Source organism: Corticium candelabrum, chromosome 10 (genome assembly GCF_963422355.1).
Source record: "Corticium candelabrum chromosome 10, ooCorCand1.1, whole genome shotgun sequence".
In the NCBI taxonomy this organism is placed as follows: domain Eukaryota; kingdom Metazoa; phylum Porifera; class Homoscleromorpha; order Homosclerophorida; family Plakinidae; genus Corticium; species Corticium candelabrum.
In genome coordinates, this window is record NC_085094.1 from 6340270 (window position 1) to 6359965 (window position 19696).

Genomic DNA, 19696 nt, shown 5'->3' on the forward strand with positions numbered 1-19696 from the left:
TTGCTAGAGCGAAGGTGTCGTGTGCACGTGACGCTTATAGGCACGTCGACATGTAATGCAAAAATCGTGGACCTTCGCATGATGAGTGCACGATGCATACTCATTGCAGAGAGACTCACCTGCACGGATTGTCGACAACATCAGTAAACAATAGAGCCATGCAGAACGACCCCATGTGCACGACGTTAGAGCACTCTAGCTAGAACATGAAGTGCATGACGTCAATCTTCAGATAAGAGAAAGAAAACATTTCTAACTATATAACACAATTCAAATTAAACGTTAGACACGTTTTGCGAGTCTTCAATCGATACTTTCTCGATTTAACTAGACAATTGTCCATGCAAGTGATATAAGCGAGCATGCATGCATGTCGTTCGGGGTGGGGAGGGGGGAGATGAAACAAATTCGAAGTCTTGGCGTGAAGCATTCTAGATGTGAGACGCAAATGTGAAAAACCATCAAGGTCGTATGTTTGTGCTATTGCATGCTCGTCTCATTGTCTACAATTTCTCTGCCCGCGCCTTCCGACCTAATGCGATCAAAGATGAACGGCAATTAGCGTGAAAGCTCGATGACCTCGTATTCTATGCTCAACACATGTTTTCCAGGCCACCGTACTCGAAACAAAGCGAGTGGAAACGGGGGAATTTCTACACTCATGTATAGCATTGGAGTAGTACATGCAGACCTTAATTAATTTATTTGTAAGGTATGCCTGCAAACACTTGTGCTAGCAGCTAGAGCGACTACACACCGTTTACAGCTTCTGTAGTCGTTAGATCTACAAGCTCATGCGTGGCGACTAAAATTAGCAAGAAAATGTTCAAACCTGTGGAAAGCGATGTCGACAGAGACAGCCGAGAGACGCCTAGAGACATTCTTGTTGGACTACAATGTTGATAGGGACGCTAAATGGTCACGACATACTCAACTCACCAACACAGTATGGGGTACGGTCTGGAAAGATTAGATTTGAAGCATGTAAAGTGACGTGTGCAGCTACACCACGACGCACGTGATCTAGCCACGCCTCAACTAAATCATTCTTTTTCTCCTGTTAACGACTCTCTCAATACGCGAAAGAGTTGAAATATTGCTTGTTTTGACAAACATCAGAGTATTCAAAGTTTGAGCTTAACATTTCGTGGATTTATCGCTCGTAGAAGTCGGCGCTCACTCAATTGCAAAGAAATTGTAGAAAATTTTTTACATACAAGTTTAGACAAAAGCAATGCTTACAGATCTTATTTCCTTGTTGTATTAGCTATAGATTTGACAACTAAGTCTGCCAAAGAAAGTGACAATTAAAGTTCGATACGAACCAGGACGCACACGCCCCGTCCGTCACTTGGTCTAGTTATTTAATTAATCTCAATGTTTTACACATCAGCACAAGAAGCAGGGTTCGTTCTAAACCATTCGCCTAGACTCTTGTCCACAGATCGGGCAGACGCCCACAGTTCCCTGTTTTTCGTCTTCATTTGCACAATCACCACAAATCTTGCAATAGCATGGATAATAGACGACCGTCGTCGGTGGCGTTTTCTTTTCACAACTCCAACAGTATTTCTGTAAACGAGAGGGCAACGTAACACATTGCTGCAGACGTATTTGAGCGTGGGAGAACTCACAATCTCTTTATACGATTTCAAGTAGTCTTGGTTCATCTGGTCGACTAGAACTACAAATGTGATCTTTCACGTGCGTTTTGCCAGCAGCGCGTCGTCGTGATTGCCTTCGGTTTGATACAATTCAGTGGAAAACTGAGTTGACAGTTGCAGTAAATGAGAACGGGCTTCTGAAACGAACGAAAAATCTTAGCAGAAGACGTAAAAAACACGTACCCCGTAAAATCTCTATAGTGGTCGATGCTTATGTCGTGTTGTTGTTGCAAAGGCAACGGTCGCCTTTCTTTGTGGTGCCTGGGGTGCAGACGTCAACCACGCGTTGAAATTTGAGTCGATTTACAGGACAGTCTCAGCGTCGAGCAAACCGAGTGCGTCTAGCGTACGGTTGCCATACGTGAACACTGCATCTAGATAGTTGGATGGAAATGCTCAGAATTTGAAACTCGGATTGTTGCTTTCTTACAATGGGTGGCGCTCGTGGGAGTCTGAACAGTCTGGCTTGTCTTTGTCAAAATACCACATGCACAAAAGGCAAGCAAATGCGGTAAGCACAAGTCTAGCTATGCTTTGTGCATTTCACTACGACAACTTACCGTATTTCTTGCCTTGTACGATGCTCTCGGCTTCCTCGGCAAAACCAAGAATGTTTTCCTGCTCACAAGTGTAATGCAAATGTTAAAATGCCTCCAGTTTGAGCGTGCGTTCTCTAATGGCATCGGCGCCAATTAGAGACGAGTGCTAATTCAATCAGCTCTGTTGACGACACGCTCGACACCGGAGGTCCATGGAAGTGGCAACAGAGACAATTGGAAGTGCACGTTTGTTTGATCAATCAAAATTTCTAGTATATGTGGTAAATTTTGAGCTTATTACAAACTATCGAGTAAAATTAGAGTTTGATTAATTAAATGTCAGAACGTTTATTGGAAACCCTAATAAAATCCTTAAATTATACTTGTAGGACATCTAGTGGATAATGGATGGCATATGATGATGTGACTTCAACAGAAGACGTGCATTCTCAACGGTGAGCTGCAATTAACTCGAAATTCTGCCGTAATTGCAAGGTCTGTATAGGGACAGGCTAGCTTAGTCAGTAGAACGATTTACTAATTGTATAAGAGACTGTTTGTTTGTGTCTCTATTAAATACATATACATGATACTCTTTTCAGTCGGTTGTTAGCAAACTGGTCACGTGAACAGCGGTACTATAACGTAAATGAGTCACTGCCTGTCTGCTTGCATGCGTGTGTTACGTACGGTATGCCCTCATTTGAAAATACAAATACACACAGTAATTACTAGCAAAATCTAACTGTACTAGCTAAAGTACATATATATATATATATATATATATATATATATATATATATATATATATATATACGTATGCATGTACGTGTACCGTACCTATTTCTGTAATTTTATCTCACAGCAGATGCTCAGTACTTAATAGGTTAATTAAGGATGTTAGCAAAACATTTCACATCTTACTGTGTACGTACCTAGAACAAAGTTAACCGTTACAACACTATACATAACTTTAATAAAAAGGACTTACTCTAGCGGAGGCTCAACTGAGAAACATCCAAAGGTAGCGAACTACCATCTGAACATGCATATAATGCATGCAGGATTCAATTAATGACTGTTTTAGTGACTGTCAGCAATTTCATAGACTGCAGTTAGCTAGAAGCACAAGAATAATACAAAAGTACTTTGTACAATTATAATTATACTAGTTGTACAGTCAGAAATCAAAAGTGAGAAACTAAGAGACCATATATATATATATATATTATAAACATTGAGCGTTGAACTGACTGTTTTTAGAGATCAAATGGGAAATAAACAGTTGGTGTTAGTAACAGCTGTGCACACACGGCTTTTGCCACTATTGCCTCTTGCAATATCGAGATTTCGCAGATAAAATGAACGTTAGACTATAGTTTGCCGTTTACTAGCTGTACAACAAAAAATAAATATGGAAGTATTCTTCAATGAGAGCGGTAATTTATTTTCACAATGGAATGTGAAACTAAATTAGAAGACGTAGGCGGGCACCGTTTATCAGCGGGGCAACGACTCTCATTTAGACGAATACAATTTGCGTCACTCAAGCAGTGCCATTCAAGTCGTTACTTGCGTGCGGGATTGAATAGCATACACAGTCTTTCAATGGATCACCATCAAAGATTTCGAGCTCAGGTGCTGTTTTGGCATGTGATTAGACATTCATTGTTAGCAAATGTGTCGCCAGTTACGTTATATGCATGTATACGTGCATGTACAGTGCTTTAGTTGCTTTTACGGGCCAAGTCATGATAGACGCTACCAAGATGTGCAGGCTGCTCACTGGGACTGCTCTCCATACGAAAACGTCTACTTGTGTCGGCGTCACGCTCAATATCGCATGTGGTACAAACACAGAACTTGCCCAAGATGCGAAAATTCCCACACGTTGCATTGGGTCTAAGCTATCGTATCTTTGATATTTGATAACTATCTTGTAAACGTCGCTGCTGTGGCTGCTGTGGTGTTTTTCTGTAAATGTTTGCTAGATGGCTAGTAGGACGATGCAAATTGCCGCGCGTATAATCTGTCTTTGCATTGTTAGAAATGTACGCTTTACTTACTCTTGGACACAGCTGTCGCGTTCTAGATCACGACGAGTAATTGAAGAATTAGTGTGAGAATCTTTTACACGTTTCCAAATCACGCGTATACACAACTAAAGCTATATTATCACTGCTTTAAAGATAGGATAACACTTTAGAGACTATATTTAGATAAAGAAACGAGTTCAGATGGTAACCTAACAATAACGTGTAAAAGAGATAAAGAAAACACTAATCGCCATAATTTGTAATTTATTAACCCATTGGATTTAATTTCTGTAATCAGTCTGTTTTGATTTCACAATTATTGATATCATCATTATTTATTACTAAACTGCCTTTACAAGTAGACACCAGATCGAGTCGAACATTGTATATATAGTTCGTATATTGTGTAGATAGTTTTCAGGAGGAGAGAGATGGTCGATCTGGCTCTACACACACTAATCATAATGCAGTCATACTGCAGCTAGGTTCTTTCTTTTGCGTTTGTCATTTTCTGTTTTCAACTTGCAACAAGCATTGCAAATCAAAAGCAGGTCTACTCGCTCGCCAAAAGAGAGAAGTCATTACCGAGTTCAGTGCATGCACACACATCACAGTACAAGGTACCGTAATCTCTAGACTCGCTCTGCCCTCCCGGATTGTTAATTAATCCTCAGTGAAGCGAGATGCATGTATGAGATTAGCGATAGAGTAGGAGAAAGTATACTCTACTAGCTAGGCAATGCATTCTACTAGAGCTGAAGGCATCGATCATACCAGGCGCGGATCTACCATAAGGCCCGAGGTGCCCGGGCACCAAGGTCCCTAGGGGGTGTGTCACCCATTTCCCGGACGTTCTTCCCGGATGTTTGGCGGCGATGTCTAAGCGGCAGTCAAGTTTAGAGCTCTTCGGGTTTAAAGTACCTCGGTTGGAGGTTCAAAACACAAGTAACGACACTTTACCAGATACTGAAGTTGAAGGCCCGACAAGGAGAACTGCAGCACCATCGCATGCTCCTCTGGATGGTCTGGATGCAGTCGATCCGCCATATGATCTTGGGCTTATAGGATATACAAATGGGCGGAAACTCAGTGCTTCTGACAGGTACTTGGGTACGAGTATATACCTGCTAAGAAAGTGTGAAACTTCGCAGCTCTACTAGTAGATATCAGTGGATTGCATGCATCGATATTCGGTAGCCTATACTACCCTAAATTATATCAACGTACTTCTGAAGTTAATGTGCACCATACCTGTCACAACATGCAGTTGTGAGAGAAGTATCAGTGGTCTCCGCCGCCTAAAGACTTACCTACGGTCAACCATTGGCCAACTCCGCCTTAATGGTCTCGCACTCATGCATTTTCATTATGGTTTAGACATTGACTATGAAGCTATCATTAATGACTTTGCTAGGAAGCATCCTCGTAGAATGGAACTTACAAACCTTATTGATGAAGCATTTTCACAGGATGGCTCTTGCTGATAGTATTCGTTGTCATGAAGTCGTATTGTTCTTCTTTAAATTTAATATTAGCAACAATATCAAGTTCAAATTTCTCATTAATATTAAATTGGGGAGGTTCAAATATCTAATTAATATTAACTTGGGCACTAAACGAAATTGAATGCTGGATCCGCGCCTGCATACCCCTAATCTATCTACTAATTTTAAGCGCACATCTAATGATTATCAACTCGAGACAAATTACATGACATGACAGGAACCTAGACTAGACAGTCTAGCCCTTACGGTTCGGAAGTAATTGCTGTCATGATCATCTACTACTCTTTCGACTATAGCTAGAGGCTGTCGTTAATTTTTAACTCTCCAATGTCTACCCTTGCCATAACAATAAATTAATTAATTAATGACAAGTAATATTGTACACACTAGATATTGAATTTATACGCATGCGTATAAGGGTCATTGCTATCTATGAACTCTCAAGATGGCCGAGTCATTTGATAGATACACAGAAGACCACGGGGCTGACTGTTTTAAAGAGACGTTACAGTGGGGCACAGGAGGCGCTATCGCTGGTACAGAGTGAAACAACACTAATTGAGGGCCCCGTTAGGGTAACACTTGACCATTCGTTGCCAGGCGCTCTATGGGGCACTGCAGAAGCCGCTTTTATGGAGCCAGTCAAAACCGCTATGCCACTTATCGTGCCCGCATTGGGCATAGTAGCGAAGAACACCGTCTTTTATGGTCAGTGAGTTTGTGTAGTCGCCATCTTTTTACTTCTAATTTTTTCTAACTTTAGCGTCTGTTGCGGGTGTTTTCGGGGCAACGTCATGTGCTGTGTCTGGTCTGAGAGACAAGGACGACTACGTTGGACGTGGTATAGCGGGATGTGCAGCAGGCTTAGCATTTGGTCTGAAATGTGAGTGTGTGAGCTACTGCACAGCTACCAGTCATCTCATATTGTCTCACTGTGACCGCCTGTAGCGGGTAGGTGGTCTGTAGCGTGTGGAATGTGCGCCGGTTTGGGTCTTATAGCGGCAGTTCAGAAGCACACTGGCGTATCGTTTATTCCAACGAGGTCAAAGCAAAGCAAAGAATATCCATAGTGTATGTAGATACATAGTGTGCATTTCTTGTCTTGTATGTATTTGTGTACACTGTACAATCCTATTCGTGTAATTTGTGGAATATACGTACAATATACTGAATAGATGTAACTACAAAGGAACGAAGCTGGGTTTTGTGACAACACACACACACACACACACACACACACACACACACACACACACACACACACACACACACACACACACACACAAGTAAGGATGTGGGAATGGCTGAAGACACAAGGCCAATGTGGGAATTCTGACAACAGCAAGCAGTTTTAGTAAAGTGTATTGTTATGTAGCACTTTCAGAGTGTGTGAGTAGTAGTCTAATAGTTTCAGTATTTAGTGAGTGTTACGGTATACATGTGAAAGACCATTCGAGGTGGCTGATTCTTTCCAGTCTTTATATGTACAGGACACATAGACCCTAGTCTTGGTAGATACTCATACATTAATTAAGAAACTAGAGGATATCTAGCAAGTTAACAGATTATTATTAATTATAATTAGCTACCCTGTGTCACAGTTGGTCAGCAATCTGGTGTGTGTGTGTGTGTGTGTGTGTGTGTGTGTGTGTGTGTGTGTGTGTGTGTGTGTTTGTGTGTGCGTGCGTGGTATGTGTGTGTGTGTGTGCGTGCGTGGTGTGTGTGTGTGTGTGTGTGCGTGCGTGGTGTGTGTGTGTATGTGTGTGTGTGTGTGTGTGTGTGTGTGCGTGCGTGGTGTGTGTGTGTGTGTGTGTGTGTGTGTGTGTGTGTGTGTGTGTGTGTGTGTGTGTGTGTGTGTGTACGCATGTGTGTGTACGCATGTGTGTGTACGCATGTGTGTGTACGCATGTGTGTGTACGCATGTGTAGACTAAGATATTTACCATGTTTGCCCAATCAAGAAAGCTAATGATTATAATTGGCAAATTAACTCACGGCCACACTACAACCTGGTTCACTGACTCCAAGCGCGCTCTAGTCTTTAATTTTTTACTGCGCAGTCGCAACTTTTATACGGAAGTGCTACAGCATGTGACCTGCTACTTTGACCTCCAGCAGATCAATAGTAACTACTCTAGCATCTCCGCTGCATTCTCGCGTCTACAATGTCGAAAATCCAAGGCGGTACGGTGGTCGAAGTTCAGGGCGACGAGATGACGCGAGTCATCTGGGATCTCATCAAGCAAAAACTCATCACACCATTTGTCGAGCTCGATTTGAAATCGTTCGATCTGAGCATTCAGAACCGCGATGCAACCGACGACCGAGTGACGGTGGAGTGCGCCGAGGCAATCAAGAAATACAACGTCGGAATAAAGTGCGCGACCATCACTCCAGACGAGAAACGCGTGGAGGAGTTCAACCTGAAGAAGATGTGGAAGTCTCCGAATGGGACAATACGCAACATCATCGGAGGCACCGTCTTTCGCGAGGCCATCATCTGCAAGAACATTCCGCGTTTGGTGACCACGTGGAAATTGCCCATTGTGATCGGACGCCACGCCTACGCTGATCAATACAGAGCCACCGACTTCGTCGTTCCCGGATGTGGCACGGTCGAGATCAGTTTCAAACCTGCTGATGGATCAGAATGCGTGGTGCACACCGTCCATCAGTTTGTGGATGGAGGAGGAGTCGCTTTGGGAATGTTCAACACTGATGCATCGATTCGTGATTTTGCGGAAAGCTCGTTTCGGGTCGCTCTCGACAGAGGCTGGCCACTCTACATGAGTACAAAGAATACGATCTTGAAAAAATACGATGGCCGATTTAAGGACATATTTCAAGAGGTGTACGAACAGCAATACAAACAGAAATTCGAGGCGAAGGGTATCTGGTATGAGCACAGGCTCATCGACGACATGGTTGCTTATGCATTGAAGTCGGAAGGTGGATTTGTGTGGGCGTGTAAGAATTATGACGGCGACGTTCAGTCGGATTCTATTGCTCAAGGTTACGGCAGCCTCGGAATGATGACAAGCGTTCTTGTCTGTCCCGACGGTAAAACGCTGGAATCCGAGGCGGCACATGGTACGGTGACTCGGCATTATCGCCTTCATCAACAAGGAAAGGAGACGTCGACCAATCCGATTGCATCGATATTTGCCTGGACGAGGGGACTGGCGCATCGAGCAAAACTTGATAGCAATCATGCTCTGGATAAATTCTGTACAGCATTAGAAAAGGTGTGCATCGAGACCATCGAGTCGGGTTCGATGACAAAGGATTTGGCTATCTGCGTCAAGGGATCAGCTAATGTGAGTCAAGGTGACTACCTCAACACGTTTGAATTTCTTGACAAACTGGCCGAAAATCTACGAAAGAAAGCCAAACTCTAATACTTAACAGTGCAACATAGTCTTTTCGTGTTATTTGAATTGTGTTGCATGTTTGATTGAAGAACACAAGACGTTATTGTCACGTGTACGCACGTGCAGTCTTAGATACACAGTCTAGTATGTCGTTTCCGGTGTGATCACGTGATGCGTGGCGCGCGCCATTTGAACCCCGTACTGAGCATGTAAGGGGACCCTGTCTGTCCAACAGCTGCAGGTGATTTCTAATCTTTAACAACAAGACCGACATTACGCATATCAGGCGACAGCCACAACAAGGCCACATTCGACGGCAGACCAACTCACATGGACGAACGAATGCGGCACAGTCTGCACAATGAATGAGACGAAAATTCCACAAACTGAAGGTAGCGCGAGTTAACTAGTCTTCCATTGCGGAGACCTTACTTTCACTCTACAAGACACGCATCGCTTTTCGAGGGTACCCATCTGGGGACCGTGCGCGCGGAATGAATATTTGGCTGCCATAGCAACTTACTGCTGTGTAGTTGCTGCTCACGCGGCAGTGAGTTTGTTTTTTGATAGCTAAGAAAGCTGATGAAAACAACGGGCCACGGCTGACGCAAGACGGTGACACAGAACGGGCAACCAAAGTCACAGCAGAACAACACGTGAATTCTCTCACCACATCAGTGCAGCAACCAGCCAATCAGTTGTCCAGAAAGAAGGAAGAAGGCGGTGCTAGGAAATTGCCAGGGTTACAGTCGAGTCAGGAAGAAGTGAACACAAACAGCTTGACGTCGACTGTGACATCCAGTGCGTCTGTTCACGTGCCTGCTGCAAGCACAGTGACTTTGAGTCGAGCTGCTGACACTCAGAAGAGAAACGCTGTGGCGCAGTCTTGGCCATCGGTTAACAACAACGTCACGAATGCTTCGCATTCGAATCCTGGAATACAATCGGCGGGTCCTCGTCCTGTTGTGATGGGAAGATTGAGTAGCGCAGTGTCTCCTATGAAGACAGTGTCGCTGGTGACGAGTCGACAGTCGCCCTCTTTGTCTTATTCGCCGCGTCCCATCGCCATGAAGCCGATGCCCGTGCAGCAGGCAGTGGCCGTTCGGCAACTCAATCTTGTTTCGTCGAGCACGCCGGTGAGAACCGTTTCGGCACAAGTTGTTCCTGTGCTGAGTGTCGTGCCGACGACGCAGTCTCTGACAAACATACAGTCTCTCAGCAGCATTCAAGCTCCAGCAACAGGAGCTACAACTCACACATCTAATCCGGTTGTTATACTGGCACCTCATTCGTCTGGAGGTGTAACAGTGCTTCCCGCCGGTACAATATTTCATCCTGGCACGACAAGCACAGTGAACAAATCTGACCCATCTAAAGCAGTTGTTAAGACCACGACGGCCGTTATGATAGCATCAACCAGCACCGTTGCCTCAGGATCACAAACAGGCAGCGTCTCTTTGCCATTGGGTGTTCGTCATATCGTCATCAGCTGTGAACAGCAACAGTACCTACAACGACAAGGACATCACATTGCGACTGTAGTCACTCCCCAGCAGCTACTGCAGCCGAGCAAGGTAGCACTCCCTCAGAATGTACAGTTGGCGACCAAACAAGCTTCTATAATCCAACCGTCGAGGACGTTGGTTCACATCCAGCCGAAGCCGTCGCAGATACAGCAAGTGCCGGGAGCAGCTGTCCAAGTCACACAAAGCTTAGCAAATATAGCAGCTGCGACATTGATTAGTGTTGCACCCTCGCAGGCCAGTTTGCTATTTTGTCTCGTGACGTTATAGTTACCATGCGTCTTTTGTTCTGCAGGTTGCTGGGACTCTCAGTGTGCCGGCTGGAACACATGCTGTTGCTGCTGGCAGTACTGCTGTTTTACCTGTAGTAACAATTGCAAATTCGTCGGCATCGGAACAGAAGTAAAAAGATTTGGTGTTTGCCTCTAGTTGTTGTCATTCACATATACAATGTAACGTCTCTTTCTCTTACTATGTCACATCACATGAGCAATTAGTTAAATAACAAGTTGTGTACATTTCATGATCTGTTAGGTAACTTGTTTGATGAGGAATGTTGATGCTTTGCATCATTATTGGCTCGATGCAACAGGAATGTCTCGGGTTTGTCAGTAAGCGTATGCATTGCTTCCAAACTTTTGCAAATGTGTTTACATTTCAGATTCTACCACACACATCATACATTTTAATACCTACTTGCACATTACCTCCTTTACACAGAGTGAAATATATGGCAAAATTGTTGGTCGGACATCGTGCTCTAGCAAAAGAGATTAACCTGACATTTTAAATTTATTTTATTTTTTTTATTTTTTTATTTTACAATTCATGTAATTATCGACATCATTTACTTCAATTCATTTATTTGTTGCATCACACTCACTGCTGTATTTATTTGCTATCAAAATACTCTACTGCTTCTAATGTTTTTGAGTAATAATCTTTTCGAAAATTTTGCCTTTAAATAACTGGATAACAGAAGAAATAACAGTTTGTTCTCGAAAATTGTCGGTTGTCCGGGCTTTTGGTTTTTGTGCGTTGTATTGTCTTGTTGTGTTTCGTCTTGTTGTATTGGCTTGTTGTATTGGCTTGTTGTGTTTTGTCTTGTTGTATTGGCCTGTTGTGTTTCGTCTTGTTGTATTGGCTTGTTGTGTTTAGTCTTGTTGTATTGGCTTGTTGTGTTTTGTCTTGTTGTATTGGCCTGTTGTGTTTAGTCTCGTTGTATTGGTTTGTTGTGTTTCGTCTTGTTGTATTAGCCTGTTGTGTTTCGTCTCGTTGTATTGGCTTGTTGTGTTTAGTCTCGTATTTGTTTCTTTATCCACCGTTAGAACAGATAGCGATATCATGACTCAAGTGCTTGTTGAATTTTTACCCCTAGAATAGTCGATCCATTGATCGATGCTCAAATTTCAGCAAAACCGAGAAAGAAATGCAACTGTTCGAGATCACAGTGTCTCAAGCTGTTAGCACCATCAGACTTGAATAGTAGTCATTTGGTCGATTTACGGTTTGGGTTTTTAGTTATTGCGAGTGCTTTGCTAATGGCGAGTTTTGTGACTACACATGCAACTGCCAGAACTGTCGTAACACACTGGAGCACGAAGACGAACGAAGCAAAGCCATCAAGCAGTGTCTTGACAGAAATCCTCACGCTTTTCATCCTAAAATCGGCAAATCACGAGCGGTAAGTGTTGTCGACATCTTGTCACTATCAAAGAAACACAATTGTTTGTCGTAGGAGAACGCTCATTCCCGGTCTCACATAAGAGGTGAGTTACATAGTATCTGTAGTAGCATTTATTTGCTTTCAGTAGTTGTAAGTAAATCAATAAAGAACAATCCTAAGTCATCGACAACATCAGACAAACATACCGTAAGGCATTGTTTCAAAATTTAATGTTTTGAAATTTTATGTTTTGAAATTTATGTTTTAAAAATTTAAGCTAATTGCGTGACACGTTATCTAACAGGCTGTTTGTATAGATGCAATGCATTTGGATGTTTCCAGTAGTTGTAAGTAATGGCGAATTGGTTCCAGCGTGTGCTAGTAGGCGTGGCATGCTGTAATTGCTCCAAGGGTTGGCACCACCTGATGACCATTTGATTCCATGCAAGCAGGGAAATGGCATAGGATGATAGTGAGGTTTCAATGTGTGCGAATAACAAAGGAAATGCAAGCCCACAAACGATAACTGGAAAGTCGGTCTCAACAGGCGTAGAAACTAAGATTCCAATGATGGACTATGTATGACAAATGACAAATAAAAACATTAAACAGTAAGGTTTGTCTACTTGTGTGAATGCACCCTGCAAGCTGCTGTAATTCTAAATGAGTTCTCGGTGGATTTACGTATCTCCAATGAAGCACTACAATACACTAACACAATACAATAAAAATGCCATCACATAGTTACCATAGTCACACAAGTTGCAAGATTTAGTGTTTTGAATTTTTGAACGTAAGCTAATTGTGTGACACGTTATCTAACGGGCTGTTTGTAGAGACGTAATGCATATGGATGTGTACAAAAAACAGTTGTTGTCTTTTGACTTCGACTGTTTGTGGCAATTTTTTCTGATGTTAGGTTGTAACTGCAAGCGATCCGGCTGTTTGAAGAACTACTGCGAATGCTATGAGGTTGGGCACATCTTGAGTACTACCAATCAATAAGTCATGCTTTGGTGTCGTTAGGCTAAAGTTTTGTGCACGAATTTGTGTCGTTGCGTCGGTTGTAAGAATTTTGAGGAGAGCCCGGAGAGAAAGACTCTCATGCATCTAGCAGATGCGGCCGGTGGGGTTTATGATTGTTCATGTAGTTTGTGCTTGTGCTCATGTTTGTATGGCAGAGGTTCGTAAACAACAGCAGCGGGCAGCTAAGGCGCATTTATCATCACAGATAGACAACATACCAACGAGACTTCCAGCTGCTAGTACAAGCGAAAGGTACTGGTGTGTGTGCGTGTGTGTGTGTGTGTGTAGTAAACACGAGTTTGGCATATTGTTAATTAAATAATTAAACATTTTAGATTTGCTAGCGAAATGCCTGTTGTCACAACTGCATGTCTGAAATCTTCTCGTGCGTTGTGTATACATCATGCAATCTGTTTTTGTACAGAATAGTTTACACTGTGGGATTTATGTTTCACATTGACCATCAGAGTCTGTGTATTGTCATCATCACCTGTGGTGTTGTTGTATTGTGGGTTAGTGTTTATGCAGACAGCAATGGGTGCAATGTGTCATACAGCTCTAGATAGTACAAGTTGCCTGTTCATGTTCCATCTGGTTGTGAGCTTTTGTAGTTAAGTGTGCAGTCGGTTTTGTATTAGTTAAACTCATCTGAACGTTAATATCATGTAATCAATGAATTGCTTGATAATCAGTCTGTAATTTAAGTTGGACGATATGGACTGTGAGAGGCCTCTGTTTGAGACCATTATCAAGATGTCAGAACACTTCATATCACATGGTTGTTGGGGTAAGGGTATGTAGTACACACGGGTATGTGTTGTTTGATTGCTGTCTCATTTCTTGTTGTGCAGACATTTGTACAATTGCTAGAGTAGTCTCTCTCTGTCACTGGTTTTTGTACTAACAAAGCAATCAATCTTCAGTAAATATTTGCCTTTTCTAAAGCTTATATTTTTAAACTTGTAGTCAGCTGCCGTGCATGTTTGCATTGAGTAATGTTTATTTGCTGATTAGATTACCGTTTATGTTCATCACTTCTGACATAATCGAAGCGACTTGCAAGTGCCTCCTAACGAAGGCTGAGGAAGCAGAAGAGGTATACACTAGATATCTGCGAACGTAGACGACCTGCGTCTATTTCTGAATTAGAGCGTGGTACCTCAGAATGCCGAGCGAGCAGTTTTACAAGAGTTTGGACGTTGTCTAACGCAGATTATACAGGCAGCTAACAAAGCTAACAGGCAAGATTGCATGTGAAGTTGGTTGGACGTGAAACCGACGTTGCTTTTGCTTCTCATAGGCAACAAAGCTTATAATTTCTGACATCAGTCTAGTCAAATAGAATGGAACGACGATATAATTGGACTTCAGCTGTAGATATGCTCTCTACCACTGATTAACTTCAGCCTATCGCATACGGGTCTTGAAATTTTGTGTGGTCACGTTGCGCAACGGTGGCTATGGCCTGCCGTTGTTTTACACTGAGAAACGTGTAGTTACTGAGGTCCTATATTCATTACGTAACTATTAACACTGGATGGTATTTTTATTACGTATTACATAAATGTTTTGCTTCGTTTCCGCTTTACTTCCGTTTGTTACCTCGTGGCGGTCGCGTGCGGTGGTGATTAGTAGGTGTTCGTGGCAACCGTCAGTGTACAAGTGTACAAGCAGACTCCGTAGGAATGCAAGTGCAAGACGAAGACGAAGACTATCTTCGAAGCGTTTCAGAGCAGGTTTGAGTGTTGTCAGAATGGTTGAAGACTACAGATTACAGTGAAGACGTCTCCATATAGCTGGTAGACCTTCACGTCCTAGTCATTCCTCGTCACTTTTGGCGCAATGACGTTCAGTGGACTTACAATACTGCTTGCCTAGAAGCAGTATCAGTGGGATTTGTAAGGTTCAAGTAGTCAACCTTTCTAGATTGCATGCAATTGCAAGAAAGATGATTTTTTTGACTTCCTACATTGTACAGAGTTGAACCAGAAATCAGTCTTCATCTCTTGAGAAAAGACATTCAGCATCAGCTAGGAGAACATGCTATTCCAAAGTCTTACGTCTACTTGAGAGCTTTGGGTCGATGTCTTGCAATGGTGAGTCTTTCCTATGCAGCTGATGCCTACATTTGGCGTCCGTAATGACTATAATGACGGTGACGTAATTTTTTCATCACTTTGTACAATTTTATATCAGGTGTCTGACAAGCAAGAGATGTCTATGAAAGTCAAGTTCTATGTACCTCCTTATGTATGTAAATGCTATGACTTGTGCTTTACATTCTGTTTTGTATGTGGGAATAACTTTGAACTGCTGGACAGGTTCCTTGCCCTGAGATCTTTCTGTTGCCCTACAATGGGTCAGCGGTGGGGTTTCTCTCTCTTTCTGTTGAAAGGCTAAATGTTGGAAGTGAAGCAGAGATTGAATGGGGAAGTAGGTTATTATATGGCAGCTGTCAATATTCTCTAACAGCAATTCTGTTGTGTGTAGGAGAGGCTGGTTACAATGCAGCTCGTCCTCACAGTGCAGACTCTACTAGCCATCGGCAGAGTATACATCATCCCAGCAGAGTCATTGCCATTACTGATAACATGAGCCATAAACCTAGTAAATCAAGCCAGTTCCCACAACAGGCTTCAATGTCTTCATTTCATGTGACACCTGCAAGACAAGAGACTTTACAACAACAACAGCAGCAACTACAACAGCAGCAACAACAACAACAGCAGCAGCAACAACAACAGCAGCAGCAACCATTGCCTATAACTTCAGAGAGCAGGTCTGGACTTACAAATACATGTAACCCACAACAGTGTAGTGAGGCAACCTATAGCTATACATCCAACAATGTTATATCACCTGGTAGACAAACTCTTTCTGATCTGGTCGGAGTTGAAACTTCTTCAAACAGTAGTATTAATACTGATCATCTCAGGCAGTCTCAAACATCAAATCCTGCGACTGTAGAGAGCAATGACAACTCTAGCTCTAATATCAAGGATGTGAAATATTTATCAGTTGATTCTATTGATGCTGCAGATCTGTCGGAGTCTGGCAGCACCAAAAGTGATAGTCCTGATTTTCGTTGTTTGGAATTTGTTTCGGACAAGGAATTGGATAAGCAGCACCTTCAAGCTATGACAGCACAATTTGAGGCTGCCTTGTTTGGAGACCCAAAATCAGCAAATGGTGCATTTGCTACTGGAAACGAGACTGCCGGTAGAAATTCTCAAACACCAGTTCTTAACCAGTTGTCAGATGTTGGTACTAATCTTGAGAATGCACAAGAGATACCCAATGGAGAACATAAAGGTTCATCCGAGACAGACACTAAACAGAAATTGAATGTGGAATCTACAACATCTACTAAACAGAAATTGGATGTGGAATCTACAACATTTACTAAACAGAAATTGGATGTAGAATCTACTAAATCTAGCGTCACAAATACAAAACCTGAAGAAATGGGTACTGCCAATGGAAAAAACACGAAGTCTACATCTAAGAGAACTATGCAATCAGAAGGACATGGCATTACAAACAAAGTGTCTTCTAAGAAACAACAAAGCGCCAAAGGTTTTGCGACTACTAACAGACACCAGCAGAGAACACATGATGGAAATGAAAGAAAACAAGATGTCGCTAACAACAAGGCTTATACCAACTCCAGATCTGTGTTAGTTAAGGTTCAAAAGTGTGAAGTTAGAGGAGTGCACTGATATGTGTTTTGTGGACAGATTGATCGAATCAATTGGTGTAACTTCAAGCAACAGTGAAGAAATTAAAACATCATCTACCCCTCGTACTCAACAACCTGTTGAGGCATCTGCTACTAAATTCATACACGTACAGACACATAGCTCAGCAAGTATTTTAAGTGAAGAGTCACAATTGACCATTGTGTTTTGCAGAAGGGGAATTCTAAAGTGGACATACGGATAAATGAGCAACAGAAAAACATGGCTCAAACGCCTCAGGATTTTAAAGTTCCGGAGTTCCATGGGCAGAAGAATCAAAAAGAGCATAAATCAAACGAACAAGAGACTGTGGCTAGGAAGAAGTCTACCAAAGGTGAGAGCAACTCTTTGTGCACCAACTTAACTTTATCAATTAGGTTGGTCTAGAGGATAAGCTTATTGAAGAGCTACATACTATACGACAGTCACGGTTGGTTGCCAAAGGGTCGTCATTATCAAGTTGTGTTTTAATGTTATTGATAGCTTGCAGCTGGAAAAAGATCATACAAGGCTTGTGAGTGAGGCAAAATTGCTACAAGTAAAGTGTCAGAGGCACCGTCAAGAGAGTGAGATATTTTCGTTAGACTTCAGGTCCTCTAGACTGGATTATTATATGTTGTATGCTTGACAGCCGATAGTGCATGGAAGAAGCAGTATTTTTATGAGAAGAAAAGAAGTCCTCACCTGGAGCAACAGTGTGAGAAGTTGAGACAGCAACTGCACTTGGTTCTAGCTCAAAACAGAGTGGAGAAACAAGCAGCTAAAGGTTGGTAGAATTGTCATTCTTGAAAATTAACACAGCAACGATCTTTGTCTGCAGGACAGAACCTATTGACTCCAGGGAACAAAGCACCATCACACGTGGTTGTTTATGTACAAAATGGTTGTTTATTGTAGGTTTATATGTAAGTATTTCTGTAGAATAACATGAAGATTCAGTGTGCACAAGTGAAAGACGAATTGGCTGAACTGCGCCAGAAAGTAGACCAAGTGAAGGCTAGGCTTGCGGCAGAATGCCAAGTACAGTTTAGTGAGTGAGTATGTATATATTATCGCTGACTGTGTTTGTTGTGACAGACAAGAGAGCGATTAGAAACTGAAGTTAGAACATTGAAGCAGGAATTAATACAGAAGAAAATAAGCCTGTCTCTTATTCGAGCCAAGGTTCATTAAGTCAGCATGCTTTGAATGCATGAGGCTACACGTGCTGCAAATTTGTAGATGTCAGCATCTTGATATGAAGGTTGGAACTATTTGTTTAGATATGCATTGTTTCTTTTATATTTATCCAGACCAAGTTTTACAAATTGATGTATTATGTACTTAAAGGATTACAACTCTAAAAATGCTGTACTTGTTTGTGTCCAAAATTGGTGAATATTTATGGTCTAACTTTTTGTTTATGCTACATCTATATTTCCAATAATTATCACAGGGTATGGTAGTACCCTGTACCATACCCTGTATGTAGGGATTGCCCCGGTTTTGGAGTGTTGTGGGGCATGGTCATCTTTTTGCAAACTTAGAAAACATAGTAAATAAAGACTAGAATTTCTCAAAATCAACGAAATGAAATGTTTGTACATCGTGTACTATATCCTATTTTTGTTTTGGTCACTAGTCATCTAACAATCTAGAAAACAGTTGCTAGCCTCGGAGGCCCATACGCCAATTTTGTTTTTCTTCTTTTTTTTTTAGGATCCGTATTAGGATCCTATTTGTTCAACGTGCGGTAGGATACCATGGTACAGTATATCCTGTAGACCTATAAACCACTTGAGTAAACTACCTCTGAATTATGTCTAACGAAAGCTGTTACATATAAACAGGTTTAATTAACACTAAAGAAAACACGCTAAATCTTAGACATGCTTATGAAAGGCTTACAGGCCCTAATGAAGACATGTACACCCTAGCTATGTTGTGCTTTTGCACTCCTAAACTTACCAAACTAGAATTTTGAAAACTATTTCTCTGAAAAAAGAACTAGATGTAGGGATTGTATAAAAAGTAACAGAAACAAGATCTATAGCTAATATGAACCAAAGCCAGACATCATTAGTGAATCCTTTCAACCCCGCATTCCCTACATTTTACATTTTGTAGGTTGGAAGGATTCACTAATGATGTCTGGCTTTGGTTGATATTATCTATAGATCTTGTTTCTGTTACCTTTTATACAATCCCTACATCTATTTCTTTTTTTAGAGAAATAGTTTTTAAAATTCTAGTGATTGATGGGTTACACAGACTTGTAAGCTGCAGCCTCTTTAATAACTGCAACAAGTTGCAACAGTTTTGTATAGCACTGCCTTTGTGGCATTATGAAATCAAGTGTGACCTTTGGTGTAGCTGATTGTATGTATGTGTCTGAATCAGAAATTATAGAAGTTTTGATTGTTTAGAAGAACTGATAATAGACAAGCTGCAATTTAGCTAACAAATTGATTCTGATCAGAACATTGAGTAAGCTGCAGTCAATCTACTAGATGCTCTGGTACTCATAAGTTACGTTTTCATGCAGGGAAACACAAGGCTATGTATATGTAGCAAATTTGAATGAGAATGAACAGTTGATTTTGTTGTTTATTTACTGACTACGAAAATGGTTATTGGCATTAGAAGGAGTA

General features: G+C 41.8%; 4 protein-coding genes and 3 long non-coding RNA genes across 7 annotated transcripts in view; 6 read left to right on the forward strand and 1 right to left on the reverse strand.

Moving 5' to 3' along the window:
- LOC134185758 (uncharacterized) overlaps positions 1-9 on the forward strand; it is a 2770-nt gene extending 2761 nt beyond the window's left edge. Inside the window, exon 3 of the long non-coding RNA XR_009970829.1 lies at positions 1-9. This exon is cut by the window's left edge and continues 331 nt beyond it. This is a non-coding gene — a long non-coding RNA (uncharacterized LOC134185758).
- Positions 10-1184: 1175 nt separating this feature from the next.
- Positions 1185-2313, reverse strand: LOC134185877 (uncharacterized). Its single transcript, XR_009970863.1, has 3 exons — positions 2225-2313; positions 1635-1801; positions 1185-1572 (listed from the first exon to the last, which is right to left on the reverse strand). It is a non-coding gene; the product is annotated as an uncharacterized LOC134185877 (long non-coding RNA).
- Positions 2314-2382: 69 nt separating this feature from the next.
- LOC134186026 (uncharacterized) lies at positions 2383-4323 on the forward strand. The gene is made up of 4 exons (XR_009970893.1): positions 2383-2484; positions 2593-2658; positions 3467-3841; positions 3927-4323. It is a non-coding gene; the product is annotated as an uncharacterized LOC134186026 (long non-coding RNA).
- Positions 4324-6177: 1854 nt separating this feature from the next.
- LOC134186137 (NADH dehydrogenase [ubiquinone] 1 alpha subcomplex subunit 11-like) lies at positions 6178-6940 on the forward strand. Its single transcript, XM_062654055.1, has 4 exons — positions 6178-6280; positions 6345-6452; positions 6508-6627; positions 6693-6940. The coding sequence occupies exons 1-4, from the start codon at positions 6190-6192 to the stop codon at positions 6812-6814; spliced, it is 441 nt and encodes a 146-aa protein (XP_062510039.1). The 5' UTR covers positions 6178-6189; the 3' UTR covers positions 6815-6940.
- Positions 6941-7812: 872 nt separating this feature from the next.
- LOC134185852 (isocitrate dehydrogenase [NADP] cytoplasmic-like) lies at positions 7813-9247 on the forward strand. Its single transcript, XM_062653732.1, has one exon. It carries the CDS (start codon positions 7909-7911, stop codon positions 9139-9141), a length of 1233 nt encoding a protein of 410 aa, XP_062509716.1. The 5' UTR covers positions 7813-7908; the 3' UTR covers positions 9142-9247.
- Positions 9248-9322: 75 nt separating this feature from the next.
- LOC134185971 (protein lin-54 homolog) lies at positions 9323-15196 on the forward strand. Its single transcript, XM_062653865.1, has 12 exons — positions 9323-9506; positions 9685-10874; positions 10933-11039; positions 12016-12099; positions 12159-12321; positions 12376-12406; positions 13223-13275; positions 13330-13429; positions 13485-13581; positions 14344-14425; positions 14479-14570; positions 14630-15196. The coding sequence occupies exons 1-12, from the start codon at positions 9476-9478 to the stop codon at positions 14643-14645; spliced, it is 2046 nt and encodes a 681-aa protein (XP_062509849.1). The 5' UTR covers positions 9323-9475; the 3' UTR covers positions 14646-15196.
- LOC134185342 (putative uncharacterized protein DDB_G0271606) lies at positions 15015-18474 on the forward strand. The gene is made up of 14 exons (XM_062653125.1): positions 15015-15065; positions 15126-15232; positions 15308-15425; positions 15526-15579; positions 15651-15762; positions 15820-17005; positions 17067-17175; positions 17241-17400; positions 17454-17496; positions 17550-17632; positions 17698-17832; positions 17887-17930; positions 17988-18086; positions 18144-18474. The coding sequence occupies exons 1-14, from the start codon at positions 15015-15017 to the stop codon at positions 18237-18239; spliced, it is 2397 nt and encodes a 798-aa protein (XP_062509109.1). The 3' UTR covers positions 18240-18474.
- Positions 18475-19696: the final 1222 nt, after the last annotated feature.